General features: G+C 40.1%; 1 protein-coding gene across 1 annotated transcript in view; it reads right to left on the reverse strand.

Annotated features, from left to right (window-relative positions):
- Positions 1–21,686, reverse strand: part of LOC123020842 (macrophage mannose receptor 1-like) — a 40,918-nt gene that overhangs the window by 13,083 nt on the left and 6,149 nt on the right. Inside the window, 15 exon segments of the mRNA XM_044425032.1 lie at positions 1,755–1,869; positions 2,976–3,118; positions 3,500–3,600; positions 5,085–5,155; positions 6,069–6,238; positions 6,335–6,370; positions 8,138–8,279; positions 8,846–8,921; positions 10,320–10,441; positions 11,865–12,064; positions 12,181–12,329; positions 14,645–14,760; positions 18,608–18,721; positions 19,926–20,083; positions 21,241–21,423. Coding sequence (XP_044280967.1) covers positions 1,755–1,869; positions 2,976–3,118; positions 3,500–3,600; positions 5,085–5,155; positions 6,069–6,238; positions 6,335–6,370; positions 8,138–8,279; positions 8,846–8,921; positions 10,320–10,441; positions 11,865–12,064; positions 12,181–12,329; positions 14,645–14,760; positions 18,608–18,721; positions 19,926–20,083; positions 21,241–21,423 — 1,896 coding nt within the window.

Raw genomic sequence — 21,686 nt, forward strand, 5'->3', positions numbered from 1 at the left:
CCAGGAAGGGCAAGTATTAAGAGAGCATGTGGTCATTCACCCTGCTGCAGTTCCCTTGACCACCTCATCAGACCTCCGTAACTGAAACTGATCCCACAATATTGGGCAGAGAGCAGCATCGGGCACCTTGAGAGGACCTGCACAAACAGTGTCAAGTTCACTGCAGAGACAAGTGATTTTGTCCTCCAGGTACGATACAAAAAAGCTGTGGTTGGACTTTGGGGGACCAGGGCTCCATTTGCTGGGGAAAGGGTTGAAGACCTTTGCTGTAAGGCCACTCAAAGATGCAGTGGAGGCAGCGAATAACGGCACCACTGATTATGTGTTCTCGACTGCATTCACTTGGCTTTGCTTCCCATCTTAGCCCATTTGCATTGTACCTGATGTCCAGCCTGTTCTATTAGCCCAGCTCCCCAGTATACCATGAAGCACTGCAGGAGTTCCTACAGCACCAGACCTGAGACCCCTGCCATCTGGGCCAAGGAGGATGCCATGCAGCCATCGGGTAATCCTCCAGCAGCAAGCCTAATCTTCCCTAGCGCCCCAAACCTGGTGCAGCCTTTCAAGTCCTGCTACAAGGTAGAGTGTTTTCCAACATTTTCCATCAACCGAACGGACCATATTTCTGTTCATCATTAACTATTCCTTGAAGGTAGGAAGAGTTTGAAAATTGCCCTGCTAGATCAGACCACACTCCACTGGGCCCTGGAAAATGCACAAACATGTTGTGACTAAGACTTTGTTTGTCTCCCACTTAAGACAATTCTAGTTTTAGAAGGATTTCGGGAAAAGGAATAAAGTTGTAATTTTGCCCTTTTTAACCATCACTTCTTTCTCTGTCTGAGTAAGAGACCACAGATAATTTTCCTCAATCTGGGTGAAGAATGTGTATGCATATAGCAAGGGATTATTTGTGAACATTGTTGCTGCCAAAATGGAACTTTAACCAAACATTATTTTGGAAGGCAATGAAGCTTGCCAAGTTATGGTGCTTCCTTAGAGAAAAACAAGCAATTGTGTGGCTACTTGTCTTCTGCTCTTTACTGTCTTTTTGTGGGAATAAAAAAGAGGAAAGTAGTGATGGGAAAATATAGGAATGTAATGAACAGAAGGTATCTGGACCACCTGAATAACTCCATGAGCGAGGATGGGCAATTGATAGAATATTTTTCCAAAATCACATTTAAGATTTATGTTATTGTTTCTTTACATTATATATATATATATATATATATATATATATATATATATATATATATATAGTAAAAAAATGCAAAGTCAAAAACAATGCCAAAGCAATTCTACCAGCTAGATATTAAAAGTAGCAAATGCCTGAGCGAGCAGGTACCTTTTTCATCAAACACCTAAATACCTAAACAAAAGTGCTTAAGCACCATCCAGGCTGTCCCCTGTTACACTGTAGTGCAAACAAAATTCTACGCTGACATTACTGCAAAATATCTGTGAGCTGTTAACCTGCATTTGTGGTGGAGGGGGCCCACCACATGGACTTTCTCATGCTTTGTGAAGAACCAAAGAACTGGAGCCAAAAGCAAGGAGTCTATGCTGTGTACTGCCGCAGCATTATTTCCATTTTCTGTTCCTCCCATGTGGTCTGGCATTGTTCGTGGTACCCAAGTAGCAAGCCCCATTTGTAGCCATTCCTATGGTATGATGTCAGCTTGAATTAACACTCTGCGGCTTTAAAAACTGTTACATTGATATAGCCAATGTTTTTAAAGACCTGATCATACCTTGAACAGATTCACTTGGGATATTAACCAGGTTTCCTCTGTGCTTTCTGCAATCAGTACGTGCGTCATACCAGTTTTTTCTTTCTTTTTCATTAAAGCCAAATATCTTGAAGCACTGGAGAAAACATTTTCAAACCCCATCAGTTGTGAAATTGTTCATGAAACTCTGAGTCATTAAGTCTGTTATTATGAAATGATACCAATGTAGTAGACATGGATAATTAATTATACTTTAGTACATCTTCCAAAATGATAAAATACTAAATGTGTAGGAAGGCCTGTTTGGTTATCCCACTATGGAAGGAACTTCTGGTGGCACCATGAGAGAGGGACTAGAGAAGGCAAAAATGTGTAAGACCTTTTGTAATGTTGGTTTTACAGTGCTGTTTTTGGTTGTATTTCAAGCAGCAAAATGTTTTAGCCAAAATGCTTGGGGCTGACATTTTGCATAGCTATTTTTTTCCTAAGCCCATAATTCAAAAATATTCACTTAAAAGAAGAATGCTGAAAGCCCAATTCACAGCATCAACTCAGATATAGAGTTTTAAATCATTCTTATTTACACTTATAATGTTATTTGTTAAAAGGACCACTTTGGAATCTTACAGCTCACTTTACAAATCATTTCCCTATTCATTATCTTGTAAAGTGTGTTACACAAGAGTCCTCTTCAGACATTACAGCATGTACATTAAATGTGTGTGTGTGTGTGTGTGTGTGTGGGCGGGGAGGGGGCTTTGGCTCATGGTGAAAGCACCCCCTTCTGTTCTTCATTGCACTGGATTGATTGATTGAATGAATGCACAATTGCCTTTCTATACCACCCAATCACCAAAGTCCTCTGGGTAGTTCACAACAATTGAAACCATAAAATACAACATAAAAATTTAAAACTACAGTATAAAATAAAATAGAAAGAAAGAATCAAGATGAATCCTAAGAGCAATGCAAAGATATAAACATATGATAGCAGATTTAAAACAGCTGAAAGAGACTAAAATGGTTGTCGCCAAAGAAAAAAGCATAGTGAAGGCACCAGGTGAGCTTTCAGAGGAGTTCATGTCACAGACAGGTAAGCACTAATAAGAACCATGAGAATTGAACTGTGGAGAGGGAAGGCAGTCACTGTATATTCAAGAAACCTGCAGCATTAATTGTGCATGCTCTGACCTCTGTAAAGGGCTGCTGTACTGAGGTTCATGTAATGACGACAGGACTTACTTTGTTATTAAACCAGAGCCAGCCTTCAGCACAGCCTCCCAGAGGCACAGCTGATGTGGGAGCCACAGTAGAACGGACAGAACTATTATGTCTTTCACAGATGAAGCTCCGCAGAGCGCCACAGTTTATACCATTCCAGAAGCCTGAAGAGAGAAGCCACGTGAGCAACTGGAAAGAATAAATCACTCCCAAACTAAAGCACCAAAAACTAAACATTACAAAGGAAAGACCAATCATACAGGAAACCTGCCCAAAGTTCTATATTGGAAGAAAGGTGAGCTTTAACAGAAATTGAAAAAGCTCTGCTTGTGCTGTAAACCAAGATACTGAAATATCATATACAGTAATATGTGTCTGTAATATGTATCAAAATATGTCCCTCATTCTACATTCTTGCATGCAGAATACAGATCTGGAAACTTTTAAGAGACTGCTCTAACTATGATAAAATTTCAAGTCAACTGTCTCAGTTAATAATATCTCCCCCTCCCTCTTTCTGTGTGTGCGTGTGTTAATCTACTTGCCTGTTTTAAGGTACATGACCACACAGTGTTCATCATCATTTTTAAAGTTGGGTTCATCAGGCGCCCAGGCTACATAGGTCACTGGAGAGCCATCCATCCATCTAAAGAAAAGAATGCAACAATTTTGGGCAGAAGAATCATGTAATTGCTCCTTCATTGTGGTACATAAAATGATATGAGTGTTTTCATCTGGGATTCTTGTCTGCTTGCCTGTTCATTGTTAGTCTCCAGACAAGAATTTCTGTCTGCCATTTAGCTGTTAAAGGATGGTACCCCTACCAAAATATATTGGCAGCATTGATAAGCAACACAGTTCAGTAACGTATTATAACCAAAAGGGTTATCACAATCTGTAAGGGTCCAGGTTCTATCAAAGGAGTGTCAATTATTAAATAGATTAGTGTGTCTGTGTATGTGTAAAAAACAATTTGGGTATTTGGGTATTTAGATTTTCTCTCAAGCACCAGTCTTAGGGTTAATTAAAGCAAAATTTCATCATCTGTTTGGTAACACTGTGGTGGGGAAGGAAATACCTGCACCCAAAACAACTAGTGAATCCACACTGATATATGAAATTCCACCAGCACAGCAAGTTTTCCCTGTTGAGAGTCTGGGGCTGGGAGTGGGGGTGGGGGAGGGAGAGGGAGAGGGAGGGGGGGGGGACCTTTCCAAGCAGTGAGCAAACTTGGTAAGACCACAACTAGATTTTCTAAAAGATTGCTCCTGATCTGACATGTTGACATGAACTGGGAAATTCCTGCTAAGGAGAAACATCCACAGGAAGAAGAAAAGTCAGTACATCTAGTGCTTTTTGTCAGAAAAATTCTGCAAGCCTTATTCCTAATAAAGCAAGATCACCCAGTCTGTGAAACTGTGCAGGTGGCAAGATCCCTCCTTTTATTTCTTGTCTTTGCTAAGTTCAAGTGAAGTGTAGATTCTTATGTAGCCATAATGGCCCACACACACACACAACTGTGGAATATCAGCATGCTTATGGGAATAAGGACAGAAAGAAATTGATAATAAAAAAGAGCCCCTGAGTGTTGGGGAACCCAAAACAGCTCCCTAAAAGCCGAGCATGCTCAGTGGGAATGGACTGCTGGGAGTTAATAGGGAGGTGGGGACTGTGGGGAATGGAATATTGTGAAAAAGGGCATGACAGGCTAGAAGTCCAGAGAAGGATACTCTATATATCAGCATTTTATTTTACATCCCGTTTGTTTCTTCCCACTACTCTGATTGCCCCATGGTTCCCCACTGTTGGGACAGGCTTGGGCCATCTAGGAATTATGCTCCGTACTGGAATCTGTCACAGCTGTTCATTAACAATGGACTGTGTGAGCACTAATACCCTGTGCCAGCGCAAAAACTTTTTACAGATTGGGTTAAACTGGAAGTGTTTTCTAGCCAACTGCTATGCAGAGGTAAATTCTAATAGAAACCCAATTACTTATAGAAACCCAATTACAGAGGTAAATTCTAATAGAAATCCAGTATACTTTACACTGGATTTAGTTCATTACCCAAAAAACATATTACACCTCTCACACAACAATCTATTTAAATACAAGTCTTGTTCACTTACCCAAACTTTTTATCAAGTCCCAAAATTAAACCAATATAGGGATCATTCATAGATGATCCATAAAAGACACTCTAAAGCATACAAAAGAAGAATAAACACAAATTACTGCATATCTTAATACTTTGGGCACATCATTCCCTACTCATGATTGTTTAGCAGTTCTTTGGACAACATTTTAAACAGCACTTTTGGAAAGTCTTAAGAGATGGGAGAATGCACTATTACTCAAGGAAAAGAAAAAGAAAAACACTTCTTTTGTTTATGCATTTGCACTATACTGCTGTACCACAGTGCCACCTAGAGGTTCTGCACCTGGGGTGGTTGGATTTCTGTTCTACAACAAAACGAAAAGTCCATACAGTAGATTAATGGTCTCATGTAGCAAAGTTCTGAATCTGTGAGGACTGCTTGGGGGTGGGAGGTCATACATCTTTGATTTGGCAGTCCTTGCTTTTCTGTAGGTATCAGATGCTGAAGTGGAAGTATGTAGCCACAAAATCTGTCCTAGCCCCATCAGACAAAGCATTTTTTAGTCAAGTAGGCCTTTGTAACTGAGTCTCTTGTGTTGGATGCTGTTTTTAGTCTTTTATTGCTGTATTTTAAGTGTTTTCCAATGCATATATTTTAGTATTATGTTGAATAAAGATTGTTTTTGTTTTGAAAACTGCCTTGGATACCATTTTTCTTGGTAGAAGGACAAAGTACAAATGAAATAAATAAAAATAACTGTATGACTGTGAAGGTTCAAGTAAGATTCTTTCATAAGTTCAAAGTTCTGGCAGCCTTAAGGGGTATCAGGATGAAATTATTTAGCAGGCAAAAATAATGAGTCCTCAAATAATTTTGTGGTCAATTTTTAACCCAACCACATTTGATTTGGGAATCATATATTCCATATATGTTTGCTTTTTGTAAGCTGTCCAGAGACTTTAGTACTGGATGCCATATAAATACTATAAACAAACAAGCAAACAAACTTCTTACATATTTACGCAAAAACCTTCTTTCCCTTTCACTCTCAATGACAGTAAGGTCTGCATTGTGTGCCCTGCAGAATCTCCGGGCTCCTTCTGCATGCAAAGTGGTATTACTGAAATAGTACTCATTGTTCTCATATTCAATCCAGCCATCTTCAATTATCTTGAAAGAATGTTCTGCAAAAGAGGAAAGAGAAACGACACATTCAGTCTTTCTAGAACAAGTTACATAAACCATAACATTTTGTTTCCACATAAAAGCATCCAACATACCTAAAGTATTTATTGGTTCTGGTTTCAAGGATACATCTGAAAAAACAAACAAATAATAGTTATACAATATTCAAAGCAATCGATGTGTTTCATGTTATTTGAAATTGCAAGTCATAAAAACAAGAGTAAAACATTTTTTGTGTCTTCCTCCATTTCTACTTTCCTGATGGGCAAATAATACAGAGGAAGAATAGCAACGCACACGGGTTTTGATTCGCAGTGTTGTAGTGCGACACTCCTTGTCCCCATCCCAGTGGAATTTTGTATATTTGACTTTGAGTCCTAATGGGAAGTTGAAAACATGGTGCTCATAAGGAATGCTACTGGTGCATTTCTGTATGCTGAAGTGGGGAACCTTTGATCTGCCTGAGGACCAGATAAATCCTATTGAGGGGAAGCTCCCGGGAGAGGGCAGATTCCTGTGGTGGGCAGGGCCAATGAAAAAGGGGCACAGTCAGCAATGGGCATCCTCGCCACTCAGCACTTCTGATGGATTCCCTGGGCTCAGCTCCCAGGCTCTGGGTCGCTTTGTGGAGCCCAAGTTCCTGGCAAGGACACACAGCTGCATGTTCAAGGCCCTTGCCAAGAATGGAGCCCCTCCTGCTTTGCAAACAGCATCCCTCTTCCACACCATGTGCTGCAGCCATTTGTCCTGTTAGGACTGTGGACACACGGAGCTCCGCTCCTGGCAAGCTTCATGCAGCCCAGGCAGCATCCCTCTTCTGTCCCACAAGCAGCAGAGCTTCTGCATCCCATGGAGAAGATGGTTGTTCATGCTGGGCGCACCAAGGATGGAGCCCTGTGGAAGCACGGCACGAGCATCATCCATCTTCTACACCACCAGGCCTTTGTGATGCCACACCTGATGCAGAAGGATGTTGCCAGGTGCAAAACGTGCATTCTTCTCTCAGTTCCGTTCACTAAAACCAGGCCAGGCATGAGAGGAAGTCTACAAATGATAGAACAGATTCCAGAGAGTTTTATTCCAGTCCTAGTTAGGGTGAACTAAAAGTTCACAAAATTGTGTGAACTTTCAATTTCTCCAGAGCTCCAATTTTCCAGATGTGGGCAAAGGGCAGCTTTGGATCTACTAGTAGATCTTTGAACAATATGCATTAAGTCTGCAAAGATTTCTGGCAAACAGTTGTTTAAAAACAGTAAGAAAATGAATTCTTCCTACTCTAACATATTGCTGGAATGAAGAGTGATTAGTGTAAATAGGAGTCCATTTTTGTGTGAAAGGGCTGGGAGCTTTTCCTGGTTCTGATACACAAAACAAGTCCCTGGGGTCAGAATTCTTTAATTCTAATTGCCAGTCTTTGGCATCAAGATCTAATTGGTGGGTCACACGGCTCAAGTGAAAAGAAAGCGCAAGAAATATGTCCTGGGGGAAGAAACAGAGTACAAACATTTGAACAGGTGTTCTGCCCAAGAGCCAAGATTTCGCAGATCCAGTTTCAAAAACATTCAGATTGTCAATCTCCATTTTGAGACATGATCTATCTAAACCGCAGACCTTATAACAGTAACCATATTTTGGTTTGGGCCATATTTTGAGACCCCTGCTTGTTTTTGTACCATCTAGCCTGATGAAGGGCTCCAGAGGACTCAAAGGCTTGCAAAGTATGGAATTTTGGTAGGACCCACAAAAGATTTTGTCTAATTGAGGACCCTTTTTCATTGACCAGTACAACTATTAAACACACACACAAAGTGTAGCAGCACAAAATGTTCTGGCACATTGTGGCAAATAAAGCCTCTGGTTTTGTTTAATGAAAGAGTTGTAAATGGAAAGAAACTTACCTGAATTTATCTGGCAAATCCAGTGAAGTAAAAAGTCACACCAGTAAGTTTTCCAGTAATAACCATATCCATACAGTGCTTTGCATTGTTGGTGATTCTCTCTGAAAGGCCGATCCCAGATGTTCTCACGTTTATATTCCACCTACATGAAAAATTGTTTCCTTGTTGTTTATTTATTTAAAATATTTATATGCCACCCAGTTGTGCCACAGCACCTCTTAACCCCCTTTCCCCCAAACATTCTCAACTCTAAACTTCCAAAAGAAAAGACTTCCGGTGACTTTACAACTGTGCATGTGTGCATGCTTGTGAGCAAGCATGACTGGTAAAGGAGATAGTGTGTCACTTCCTTAGTAACCCAGAGAATTTTTGAAGATTATTCAGAAGAAATAAACCAGTTCATTCCCTTGCAAGCTAGTTAGATAAGCAGTTATGTTGTGTCTGCCTGCAGCCTGAATGGCCTAAATTAGGAAACCCTTATTATTTGAATTCTTTCAGCTGTAATTATTGTTCTGTTTTTACAAACAAACAAACAAACGAATGAATTGTACATGACATTTTGGAATGGTCTAGCTGCAATGCTTGTTACTTTGTAGGACTGCCCTCTCTGTCTTGGGGGTGGGGGTGCTCAGAATCTCTCCTAACAGTTTTGGATGAATCTGTTGCATAGCCCTAATAATTACGTGCCAGTTTTATTGATTTACTTACAGGAGATCCATCACTCCAGGTAAACCCTGTGTTGGGGCCCATGGGGTTTATACCAATCCAACTGTCTTCGTAAATTCTAAAATAAAATAAAATAAAATAAAATAAAATAAAATAGTTTTTATGTGCAAACATTTCATGGAGCTAATTCTTTTAAAATCTATTGAGTGAATAGCTTCATAGTCTCTAGTTCAATATCAGACACTCACCAGTACATGAATTGACCCATGGTTACAGCAGGACATTTCCGGAACAGATGTGCCTTTCGAAGCAGGAACATTGTGAGTGTGTGCGCATGTGCAGACAAGAAGTGATTCTTTCTTAGTAGCATATACATCTTTTGCTATGTCACTGGTTCTTTTGATGGGACTACACCTGGATACCAGAGCCATGCAACTTGTATCTATCTCAGAGCTCCAGATCTTTTTTTACATTGCAAACACTCATAGATTTACCTGCCTGAATGACATATTTCATATAACGGTATGTGACAAAGCTCCAATGCTGTTCCTTCTTTTTCCATTTTCTTTGTAAGCAGCCACAACTCCAGCAGACAGTGATATTGATAGGAGGACAGAGAGGGTGGGCATGTGATTTACCCTTTCTCTTTCAGTGGTTTCTCTGCTTAAAATTATTACCATGTGGGCTTTTCCAAGAGGATTTTAAATGCAGACAGAGATGCATTGAACCCTGGGAAGAAGCAAGTCATCTTACCCTGTCCTTCTAAAGCTTGTTTTCTTAAAAAACAGTTCCCATGCCTTCCCACAAAGTAGCACTAAGGTAAGATGCAGACAGGTGTTTTCCACCATTGTCTCCTGTTCTTGCTTTGTAAAGGAAGAAAGGTAAAAATACAATCTTACAATCCCCCCCTTTCCCTTCCCTGTTCTCACATACTTTTATTTAACAGCCCAACATATGTGTATACTCTTACAGGTTCCAAAATACCATGAGGTCACTTCAATTCTTTTCTTTTCTTTTATAACTTTTCTTTTATAACTTCTTTTATATAGTTTATATTGTTTATTTATTTTATATTATTAATTTTAATTTTATATTGTTATTTTTGTATTGTATTGTATTTTATTGAGTTGTAAGCCGCCCCGAGGCTTCGGCAAGGGGCGGCATAGAAATGTTATAATAATAATAATAATAATAATAATAATAATAATAATAATTCTTTTATCTTATTGAGGAATTGAAGGGGAATTCATATTTAAGATCAGAACAAACTATATTGCTGGTTTATATTCCTGTACGGGTGCTGTATGTGGAGTGACTGTTATAATTTCCTGCCAGGCCTCCTCCTCCACAGTACCTCCCCCCGACAGCTCTGCCAATGTTGGATTTTTAATATATGAAGTGTGCACGTCTTCCAGATTGTGAACTCTCCGAAGATGAGAGGGTTGCTGCTCACCTAAAGCTTTTGCCAAAATTATTTTGAGATAATGTAAAGCAATAAACATCTTATGAAACTCACATTTGATCCAGCAAACGCACTTCATCATAAATATGTATGGAAGCCAGGTCTCCTCCAAGTTCTCTACAGAAATCTTGTGCTTCAAACCAAGTCTTCTTCTGGTATTTTTCACTGACAAAGGCCTGAATGCATGTAAGTACAATTACTTATTTCGTCACAAACCTCCACTTTTACTCTACAAGTTCTCTCCCTTTGAATTTTGCTCATCCCATCACTTGGTTTCACCTCTTGACTCATACCTTGAAACCCACCTCTATCTTCTGTATCGAGCTTTACCACTTGTGGCTATAACCTCAATCAGTACCACCAGTGTTGGTCTTTATTCAGTTCAAGGAACTGAAGCAAGCCTTAGATGTGACTAAGATGTAGAGAAAGTTATATTGTGGGCTTCCCCGGTTCTGCTGAAACATAAGCTTTCTGAATCATTCTCAGGACAAAGTCTGGCAGCCTTAACTGAAAAAAAATCTACAGAAATTGTTCCCCTTCCCATCAGCACTGTTATGCTTGTTTCACTGACACGGTGACAGTGACGAGGGGAATCCTCTTGTGAAGAGAGGAATTCTCCTCATGTACTCACCCAAGAATTGAGGGGGAGATATGAATGCACCAACCGACCACACCCCCTCGATGCTGCCCTGCGGAGTAGCCCATGCTCCTCAGCAACCATATGTTGGGCCTCAGTCCAGAAAGTATCAAAGGGAACACATAGAATTTCCTTTACTGGGTACACTAAAGATAAAGTTTACCTATCAAGATTTGTGTCAAATGTTATTATGGACCCATGAGCTTTCTTCAGTGTGATCTTTTTGTGATATTATGGTTCATGCATATAACCGGTTGAGTCATTATTTTATTCACACACACATTAGTGTTCTGCCTGTTACACTAAGCTGGAGCTTGCCAAAACATTAAATAAGGAATTGTTTGGGGTGGGGGTGGGGGTTTAAATGCACATTCCACTAAACCACAAAAAACCAACCCCACAACAGCCATACCCTAGAACAGTGATGGTGAACCTTTTAGAGACCAAGTGCCCAAACTGCAATCCAAAACCCACCAATTTACCACAAAGTGCCAACACTACATTAAAACCTGAAAACTGAGGCTTTCGTTTAGAAAAAACAACTCACAGCCACTCCAAGCAAATTTATATATAGATCTCCTTGGCAGTGCACTGATTGGCCACGCGAAAGCTCGGACGAGTTGCAGCTAATGAGTTGTGGCTCATGATGTCATCGCCTGGCACCACTACTCCTCTCTGAGCATGTGCATGGCCCCTGTGTGAGCTGTTATCCGATGCTTGGATGCTGGGGCAATGCTGGGGTGATTTGGCTCACGTGCCGACAGAGAGGACTCTGCGTGCCCACTGTGGTATGCATACCATAGGTTCGCCACCACTGCCCTAGAACTATACAATTACAACACAATTACAAAAACTAAAAGTTGAAAGCTACAGAGGTCTTGAAAGGCTCACTCAAGTCTTTCCACTTTTGCTTTGCTATTTAATCAAGCACGTGCTTTGACTCGACATTGCAGAATACCTACTTTGAAACATACACGTCCCGTTGGGCTTAGAGACCATCCTTCTGGGCATGTGGGTGGGCTCTTTGTTGTTGGGATGGGGGGAGGTGTCACACCTGCTGCCCACTGTTTGCAGAGGAAAGGAGCCTTCTCCTCACAGCTCACAACATCCCATAATCCAGCCGCAGTTCCAGTTCTCATGGCAACACATCCAGGCTGCCGCCCTTTTTGAGATGCAAGGCAAGAACCGGTGGAATTAACATTGTCCTCATCTACTTATGTACAAAAAAGCACAAAAGGCTTTTATGCAATTATCTCTTACTCCAGACAGAGGGCATACCAGGCATTTCTGAATTCCAGTGGGTGAACAGAACATCGCTTCTATTGGTCCACTTAAATGTCCCTGGTTGCTCTATGTCGGAAAGACCAATCCAAAACATTTTTTCAGAATGCAGCCCAGTTAGACTAGTCAGAAAGGCTTGTTCATATCTGCGGAGAAGAACAAATACTGCATTAAAATTAGGGTATTTTGCTATTGGTTTGGGTTTTAATGCATAGCTCATCATTGGTCAGGATTTATCCATTTCACGTGCAGAGTCTGGCAAGTCAGGGGATGGTCTATAGTGGTAAATGCATACTCTTCTAGATCTCCATCACTAAGTTATATGTATATACACTGGATCAAGAGCTGAACATAATCCAGACTCTTAATAACGTCACCATGCAGCGTGAGAGCTATGAGTGCATCCAGATTTTCTCTGAAGAATTTATGTACCGAAAGGGGGTATTTGGGACTGGAGAGAAGTTGTCAAAAACCACTGGCTCCTGCATAGATTCCTTTAGGAGTGGCCACACCATCCTACCCCAAAGGACAGCTGGCATCATTCTCCAAAGTGAAGTAGAACATAAGAAGAAATATGCTAAACCAGACCAAAGTTAATCTTGTGTAGCAGTCAGTTCACACAGTGTCCGACCAGTTCATCTCAGGAACCTCACACACTGGACATGAGTGCAACCACGCCCTTTGCCCATGTTCCCCAGCATCTGGTGCACACAGGCACACTGCTTGTGATGCTGGAGGCAACATTTAGCCATCAGGGCTAGTAGGTGCTACATACTCTTCTCCTCCATGAATTTTCCAGTCCCCCTTTAAAGTCACCCACCTTGGCAGTGATCACTACATTTTGTGGAGGTGAATTCCATAGTTTTACAATGTTCTATGTGAATAAATTGTTTCTGTTATCTGACCTGAACCTCCCACCAGTCAGCTTCATGGGATCACCTGATTCTAGTTTTATAAGAAAGAGAGAGAAATCTGTCTCCCTGTCCTCTTTCTTCATACCATGTATAATTTTGGACATTCACTGCTGATATTAACCACAGCGTGGACTGACCAAGTCATGCTCCTCTGGCTAACCTGAATCAGCCACAAGAGGCAAGGAGAAGATGGGGCAGGATGCCTTGGTGAAAACACTTGGTCCATACCATCAGGGCATGCTAATTAAAACTGTCACAAAAAAGAAGGTCAAGAACTCTTCTTGTTGATACAAGAGTGTAGGGCACGGAATAATCAATTCAAGTTGTGACAACTCAAGTTCAGACCAGATATCAGGAAAAGCTTCCTCACTGTCAGAGCAATACAACAGTGGAACCAGTTTGCCTAGAGAAGTCGTGGGCTCTCCCACACTGGACACACTCAAGGAGAAATTGGCAGCCATCTGAGTGGGATGATGTAACGTGGTGTCCTGCAACAGCAGGGGGTTGGACTCGATGGCCTTCATGGCCCCTTCCACCTCTACTATTCCATGATTCTATGATCAGGGCATGTTAACTAAAACTGATCGCAAACAGCTGGGGTGGAAACACACTGGACTCCTCAGTAGGGTCGGCCGCAATAACAGGCTCAAGGATATTGGGATGGCCAGCAGTTTTCTACTTGGTGTGATTAGCAAAAAGGTCACAGTGGGCTTCAAGAAACCTGAACCCGCTCTGAAAGCTTCTGTTGGGCAGTTCCATGAGGCTCTAATGGAAGCAGTGAAGGAGGCCTTTCTTGCTGTCGTTACCGTGACATAACAGGCACTGTGATGTCCTCTAACATCGCTTTGGTCAGCGTCACAGCAGGCTTTCTGCTAGTTGTGCTCTGACCTATTCCATTGCTCACAGTTCCCTGGAGAAGCTGGAGGCTGAATAGGCACCTCAATGGAGGAGTGAGCATTCAAGAGTGATTGGGTCAATTTCCACTTAAAAATATTGAAAAGTGAAATCAATTGGAGTAGATGGGCACTAAGAAAACTCTACTTCTTCCTCACAGAGGCCTATCATGTGTGCATGTGTGTGCGTGTGCGAGCGACAGAGGTAGAGGTAAGGGGAGCGAGAGGTGCTCCTACACAGCTGGACCAGTTATTTTCTGGCAAGCTGACAACCTTATGTCATTCCCAGAATATATATGTGATACATATTTTTGAGAAACAGAAATTGTGGCAAGCTACAAATACCTCTGAAAAATGCATCTGTTCACACAGCTTTCCCTGACTTGTAATCTGTCACGCCACTGCTTTGTTGTGATGTCTGAAGGTATTTATTGTTTTATACTATTTTATATTGATTTTTATATTGTATTGAATGTAGGTTTGTGTACATGGCTTGCAAATTATCAAGCAGTATGCAAGCAGTTTAAATCAGATATATATGAGGAATGAGTGAAAGAGCACTGTATTGATTTTACAGATACTTTGGTGTCTCTCTTCACCAAAAGACAGACACTTTTGGTAATGTCTCTCTTTTAAGGGTAATCTTTGTTGTACCTGTCATCCACAGAAGTCAGAGATCCCCCGTTTGCTTCACAGAAGCTCTTTGCTTCTGAAAATATTACAGCTGTCTGTCCAATGTAGTAACAATAGAAGCTGTACCTTTTCCAGCCCTGTTGAAACAACCAGCAATCACAAGTTACTACAGTTTTAGTTTTAAGACATGGGGCTCATTTATACAACACAATAAGCAACATAGAGAGTAAATCATGGTGGGTTGGTTGTTCAGTTACCAACCCACAGTATTCTCGACAGTATGCTCATTAGCAAAGGAGAAAGTTTTCTGTAAGTTTCTTTTTCACTTTTGAGGAAATTGGTCACATTTGATGTCAATTTTTTAAAATGTTGGGGAGATTTATGCAAATACGCTCAACCGCAATAGCTACTGCAAATCCTCCCCAGAGTTAAAAAGCACACACTCAGTTTGCATGAATCTTCACAAAGGTGAGGGAAAGGTGTTACTGACTTTGAAGACAATGAGGTGGAGACGTAAGTGGCAAGTATCATTTCTATTGCCGTATAAGGTGAGGCTGGAAAGAAGATGGAGGTGATACAAGATTGCAAGGAGGGACCAAGCTTTTCAGCACTCTTGTCATGCAGCTCATGCTTCCAATAAGTCATGCACAAGCCACACTTCCAGGTTTGCACATCACAACAAAACAACCCACAAGGAACTACTGAACAACAAACCAGGTTGGGTGGCTTGCTATAGTTTACAACTTATTCTGAGGAAATTGGGCTGTGAGTGTGGACATCATGACAAGCCACTCTGAAATTGTAAGCTGCCCTGAGACGCTAGTGGTGGACGGGTTAGAAAAGCTTTTAATAAATAAAAAACAACAGCCCCTTCAAGTTTTCGACATCTTAAAAGATTAGCTTAGGATTTTTATTAGCTAGATAAGCATTGGAACTGCTGAGTAAATATTTTTTACTTCTTTCGCAATATTATCCGTGGAAAAGCTGCATTTGTTTATAATTTGGCATTAAGAAAAGAAAAACCCTCCGGATGTTTAGGTGGTGACTGAGATGAGATATTGCTGAGGCTTTTGTCCAAGTTGAAGCCAAAGAAAAACTTTTTCCTCTAACCTCTCTAAGGGTATAAAATTAGTTTAAATTTTTAAGGTGCAATTACGTGATAGGAGTTCAAAGCTTTGACCAATCATTTTGGATATCTGTTTGGACTTCTGCCAAGATCAACTGGACACTCGCCAGGATATTTTTCACATTGTCAGATGCTTTCTTCTTTAATGTGACAACTGTTTGGGTGAGCATTCCTATTTTCCTTTTGCAATACTACTTGTGGAAAAACTGTATCTGTTGTTAACTGGCATAAAAAAAGAGAAAAGGGAGAAAAGAGGAAGGATATAAGAATCTCCTGTGTTTCTGGGACCTCTGCCAAAATATTTGGCAACTGGCCAACCTTCTGACCGCTAGTGATCTAGAGAAAAGAAAAGTAGAACTGATCTTGGCTGCTACTTCATGGCTATTGGAATTATTGCAACGATGATAGAGCTGAAGAGGGTTTTTTTGGAAATACAAGAATCTTTAACAATTTCACAAATATCCCAAGAGGTGATGTTGAGACAGCAGGAAATCTTCTCAATTGTACAAAGAAAGCACTTTGATAAACTTGATGCTTCTTTTAAGGAGATGGTGATTGATATAGAATCCAAAAATGAACAGAATATACAAGAAATGCAACAAGTATATGAAAAATTTGAAAAATTTGAAACTGTGGATAAAAAGAAACAAATTTGGCCATTAAAGGAAGGAATAATTTTTTTGAAGGATGGATGGATCCTGAATTAACTAAAATTGATTCTGAGGAAGAAGAAACAGTGAAGGTTGATTTGCAGCAAAAAACACAGCCATTGGGAATAAACTTTGACCTACAACAAATGCTACAATCACTGAAGATCAAGCAAGAAATAGTGAAGATTGAAATACAGACTTTGAAGTGGGTTGATTTTCAACAAATAACACCAAGGGGAGAAAGATGGGCTGGAGATGTTTAAAAATATTGATTTTCAACAAACCCTATTAAAACAAAAGCGGTTTGGAAGAGGTGTAAAAAAGAAATCTTAAAAAGGAATGGTATAAATGGGTTGGCATGTTTATTGTGGTATGGAAAGGCTAAGGTATATGATTTTAACTGTGGAAGCTTTTCTACATTTAAATGTGTTGAATTATGAAGATATTATAAGATAAGAGTTAAACTGAACTAAGAAGGAGAAGAATAGGAGTGGAGTCCCCCCCCCCCTTTTTTCTCTCTCTCTCTCTCTCCTTTGTGGGTGATATAAGGGAAAATGAGAGATTCTTTTCTTTTTTTTTCTTTTTTTATCTTAAAAATGAATGACCGAAAGTTAAGTTGTATGACTCTTTTGTCTTTGAATTGTTATACTAGAAAATGACTATTATGGGAGTAGGAGGAGCTGTACTAAATAGATTTCTTTTTACAAGCGAGATATATTAAAGATTGTAAGAAGCTGGACTCTTATAAGGAGTTAATTGTATGTGATTAAGTGAAGTGTAAGCTAGATGAAACTTTAATAAATTAACTTAAAGAAAATTTGTTTAAAAGATATCATAGATAATTGTTGTCGTTAAATAGATTAGATAAGATGTCCTTAAAGATGCTAAATGGATGTTAGACATGTGAACATAAATTGGGTTAAAAGTCTTTAGTTCTTTTTTAAGCTTGGAACTTTTCTTCTCTTTCACTTTCATTTTTAGTGGACATTAGACTGGAATACTAGTAAGCAAAAAATGTATTTGATTGTATTTGTAACTATTATAATGAGGAGTTTATCTGTTTAATATTAGAAAAATGAAAAGATCTGGAATTGTGTAGAGTTGGTTAGATTGAAGCTACTATCGAAGAAAGAAGATACTGACTTTTATCAAATTTGGAGAGTCTTTCTTTTAATATTGGTCAAGGAAAACAGGACTCTGTAAGAAATGGATGGACTGATCTTACCGCAGAAGGGGAAAGAAGATAGTGACTTCTATCAAATTTGGAACCCCCCCCCTTTTTTTTTTAATTGGCTGGAGAAACGGGACTTGGTTTAGATCTAAAAACGTTTTTTAAGATTCCATAAATGGATCTGAATATGATTACAGAATGTTAAAAGCTATGTAGTAAGGGGCTGACTCAGTAGTTCCAATGTTTGTGATGACTGATGTTTTTAGTACTGTTTTAAAATTTAAATAAAAAAAAAAAGCAAAACAAAACAGTAATGCCAACCAATTATGCAATACAAACCGGGTCACTGAGTTTGTTTGAATGATGCTGCTGAAACTACTCTAAACCAGGAATCCATACACTGCCCAAGTATCCATACACTGCCCACTGCCCAAGGCATCTTGTACAGAACTTGTACAGAATTATGGTGCGCATTTCTACAACATGTTGTATATATCGACATTGTCACCATCCCAGGAAGGAGGCACTAGAGCTCCATGGTAACACTCATTTTGTGTCCAGAATATTGATGTCAGAATAAAAAGGGGTTATAGGAGCCATTCCATTAACTAGAAATCAAAACGAAAAGCCTGACTTCTGCTAATGATTTCTGGAGCAGAACAGATTCAGCGGCTTTACACAGGTTCCATCCATCTGTTTGGACGGCAGCAGCCGTTTGCTTCTTTTGCCCGAGTTCCTTTAGCAGTGGGAGATGAACTGGAGGCCGTTTTCATGCACTCCACCACTGAACTACAGCCACAGGGAGGGTTGCGCCCTCGCTATTCTATTTTGCCATTGTGATTGCAACTTTCCTGCTTGAAACAGGAAAATGCTGTGAAGAACAAGGTAGTATCTTAAATGCTGAACAGGTGCTTTTTGTTCTGCAGAAGTTAGTGTAGGTGGCTGACATCCTCATATACTTCTTTAATGGAAGAATTACATTTAAGGGGCCAATCAGCCTCATGCAGAAATTTCATCACAGTTTATTTTAGACTTACTTCTGGGCAGTATGGATCAGTCATTTCAGTTTCTCCAGCAACAGTTGCCAAAGGTTCTCTTTTGCAAATGTAACCAAGTTCTTCTTCACAGAAATAATCTGACCAATACCCATTCTGGGGATGGAAAGGGGAAGAAATATAAACCTGACCTGAAAAGAATCCACTCCATGTACACCCAATGGATTTTGCAATGCTTGATGTCTACTGTGCAGATGCAAAGCTTGAGAAGGTGGGCAGGTGCAAAACAATGCCTGCTCTATTTGCTCTTGTCCACAATCTACAACCTAAGCACTGAGCACTACAACCCAAGCTACAGCCTGAGGTGTCTGATCATACCTAATCTTGGAAGCCTAAGCAGGCTCGGGCCAGGCTGAAATCTGGATGGGTGGCTTGATTCCTACATTGAGCAGGTGATTGGACTTGATGACCTGCTAAGCCTCTTCCAACTGTATGATTCTCTCTCTCTCTCTCTCTCTCTCTCTCTCTCTCTCTCTCTCTGTGTGTGTGTGTGTGTGTGTGTGTGAGAGAGAGAGAGAGAGAGAGAGAGAGAGAGAGAGAGAGAGAGAGAGAGCGCGAGCAAACAAGGCTTTGCTGGTAGAAAACTGAAAAAAAAAAAACCCAAAACTTTATCCTAGTTTGAATTTTATTCTGCAATTTGCTTTTACTAATTGCATGATCTAGTTTGCTTTTGTAACCATGAGAAGCAACACATGAAGTCCATGACCAGAAGCTGGAAATCTTTTTATCTGACTTTTGATGTTTCAATAGGACTGGAGCACAGGTATTATATAAGCAAAACTTCCTTTCAAATGTGTTATTCTTACTAAGCTGAATTTCAGTGGCAAATCTGCATTTCCACATAATCTCGCAGAATTACAATGGGCACATAGCCTTCAGCATAGTCAGCCAGTATCTGTTGTGGACTATGCCTTAAAATGATTGTTCCTTGATTGATAAAAGCCAAGCTCTTCTGCTTATTTTCCAGAACATAAGCTCCACTGAACATGATAGGACTTATTCCCGGGTGTACATAGATCAGCTTGGACAGCAAATGTGGAAATTCAAAAATATTTTCACTGAGACAAAAACATGGCTGCAGTTCCATGCTTGGTTGGATGGATTTAGGTATATTGATTTCTATGGTCGCAGCCATGTCTAACTCTTCATAGATGTTGCTGGTTGTTTAAACAGGAAATGAATACATAGTAAAAATCATTTTCAGCTGGTTTTTTAAACAGGGCTTATGCTTAGAGAGCTTTTCAAAGATTTCAGAGGGAAGTGCGATTTTAGTAGGAGGGATGGGCTTCCTAGTTTTTACCTCCCCACTCATGGTGACGCAATCTTCCTGCACGTCGCTGATGTGTGTCGGCTCCCCTCGCTGCCACTTGGTAAATCTCACGGGAGCACCGTCACTCCATTCAAAATACATCTGAGTCTTCCGGTCATTCAGTCCTATCCAGAGCACGTCTGTCGGTCCTAAGAACAGAAAGGCATGTTGTTTACTTGCTCTCAGACTTAGGTGTAAGAGGCCCAGTGACGACCACGTAGCTGCATGTGGTATAGAGGTGGAAGTAGAGGAGTATTCAGATGTGCAACACATTTATTTGTTTGTTTAAAACATTTATATCCCATCCTACACAAGAAAAACATCCCAGGATGGCTTACTAAATTTAACAATTAATAACAACAATAAATATTAACAGAAATTATATCAATTAATACCAATAACAAATAACCCCCGTAAACTGCAAAAATGATATCTTAGCAAAAGTCCAAATCAAAATCAGAATCAAAGGAAAAAACAAACCAAAAAGCAACTGTGGATGTTAAAACCAATTAAAATATTCTAATTCTTAAAATGAAAGGCAAATAAAATGGTTTTCACCTGGCGCTGGAAGGTATATAAAGTTAGAATATAAATTAGAGACATCCATGCACAGCTACACATCTTACTGGGGAGTGTCCATGTCCAAATGATCACTAAAACATCCTTATGGGACTACAGAATTATTTATGCAACTGAGCAGCTTCTGGTGGCAGTTTCTTATCACATGTTTGACTCACTTATGCTTCATTGGCACTATATCAATGTGGAGCCAGTGTGGTGTCGTGGTTAAGAGCGTGGGACTGGGACTCAGACGATCCGGGTTCTAGCCCCTGCTCAGCCATGGAGCCAACCGGGTGACTTTGGGCCAGTCACAGACTCTCACCCCAACCTACCCCACAGGGTTGTTGTTGTGGGGATAAGACGGAGGAGGAGAATGATGTAAGTTGCCTTGAGCACTTTGTAGAAAAAAGGCAGGATATAAATTGAAAAATAAATAAATAAAATATCAAAATGTATTTCCTCCAAGATACTGTCAGCAGCCTCTGAGGATGGAACACGCACCAGAAACGCTACAGTGTGTCATTTATGGGTGGGCTTTGACAAGCAGACCCCCAACATTTTTTTACTCTCAAATCCAGTTTTGATTCAATAGCTCTAGCAGATTCTATTCAGGAAACTGTTCTTGCTGTGATTATGAAATTCACTTCTGCTGTAATACATATGAGTATGGCAAAGCAGAATTTTGCAGATACACTCTTACTTACTCTCTAAAGGCAGAAAAACAAAACTTTAGGGATATACTTACTGTAACTCAGCTGAGAGATGACAAAGCTGTATTCTTCAATGTGGTGTATACTTAGTAAATCTCCACCATCTTTTCGACAGGACAATAACGCAGCCTTCCAGGTCTTGGGGTCTCGGTTAAGATGGTAACAGTGACCTGCATATCCAGACCAGCCATCTGGGCATTTAACAGGCTTAGAGTCATCTGAGAAAGATAATATTATTTACAACAGCATGAGTAGAAATGTTGATCATTTTTGACGTGTCATTATGGTGTCACTGACAAACTTCTTCAATTAAAATACATATTTACAAATCTGGCATTCCATATTAAGAAAATTGTACAAGTTTTATTTCATGCAGTTAGCATTGCTTATAGGTAAAGAGGGATCACACAAAAGAACTCAACCTCCTTGCAGTTGGTACACTTGATATTATGAGCTAATTTGGCTCATTGACCTAACCCTA

The sequence above is a fragment of the Varanus komodoensis genome, unplaced genomic scaffold (genome assembly GCF_004798865.1).
Source record: "Varanus komodoensis strain SLA01 unplaced genomic scaffold, ASM479886v1 scaffold15, whole genome shotgun sequence".
In the NCBI taxonomy this organism is placed as follows: domain Eukaryota; kingdom Metazoa; phylum Chordata; class Lepidosauria; order Squamata; family Varanidae; genus Varanus; species Varanus komodoensis.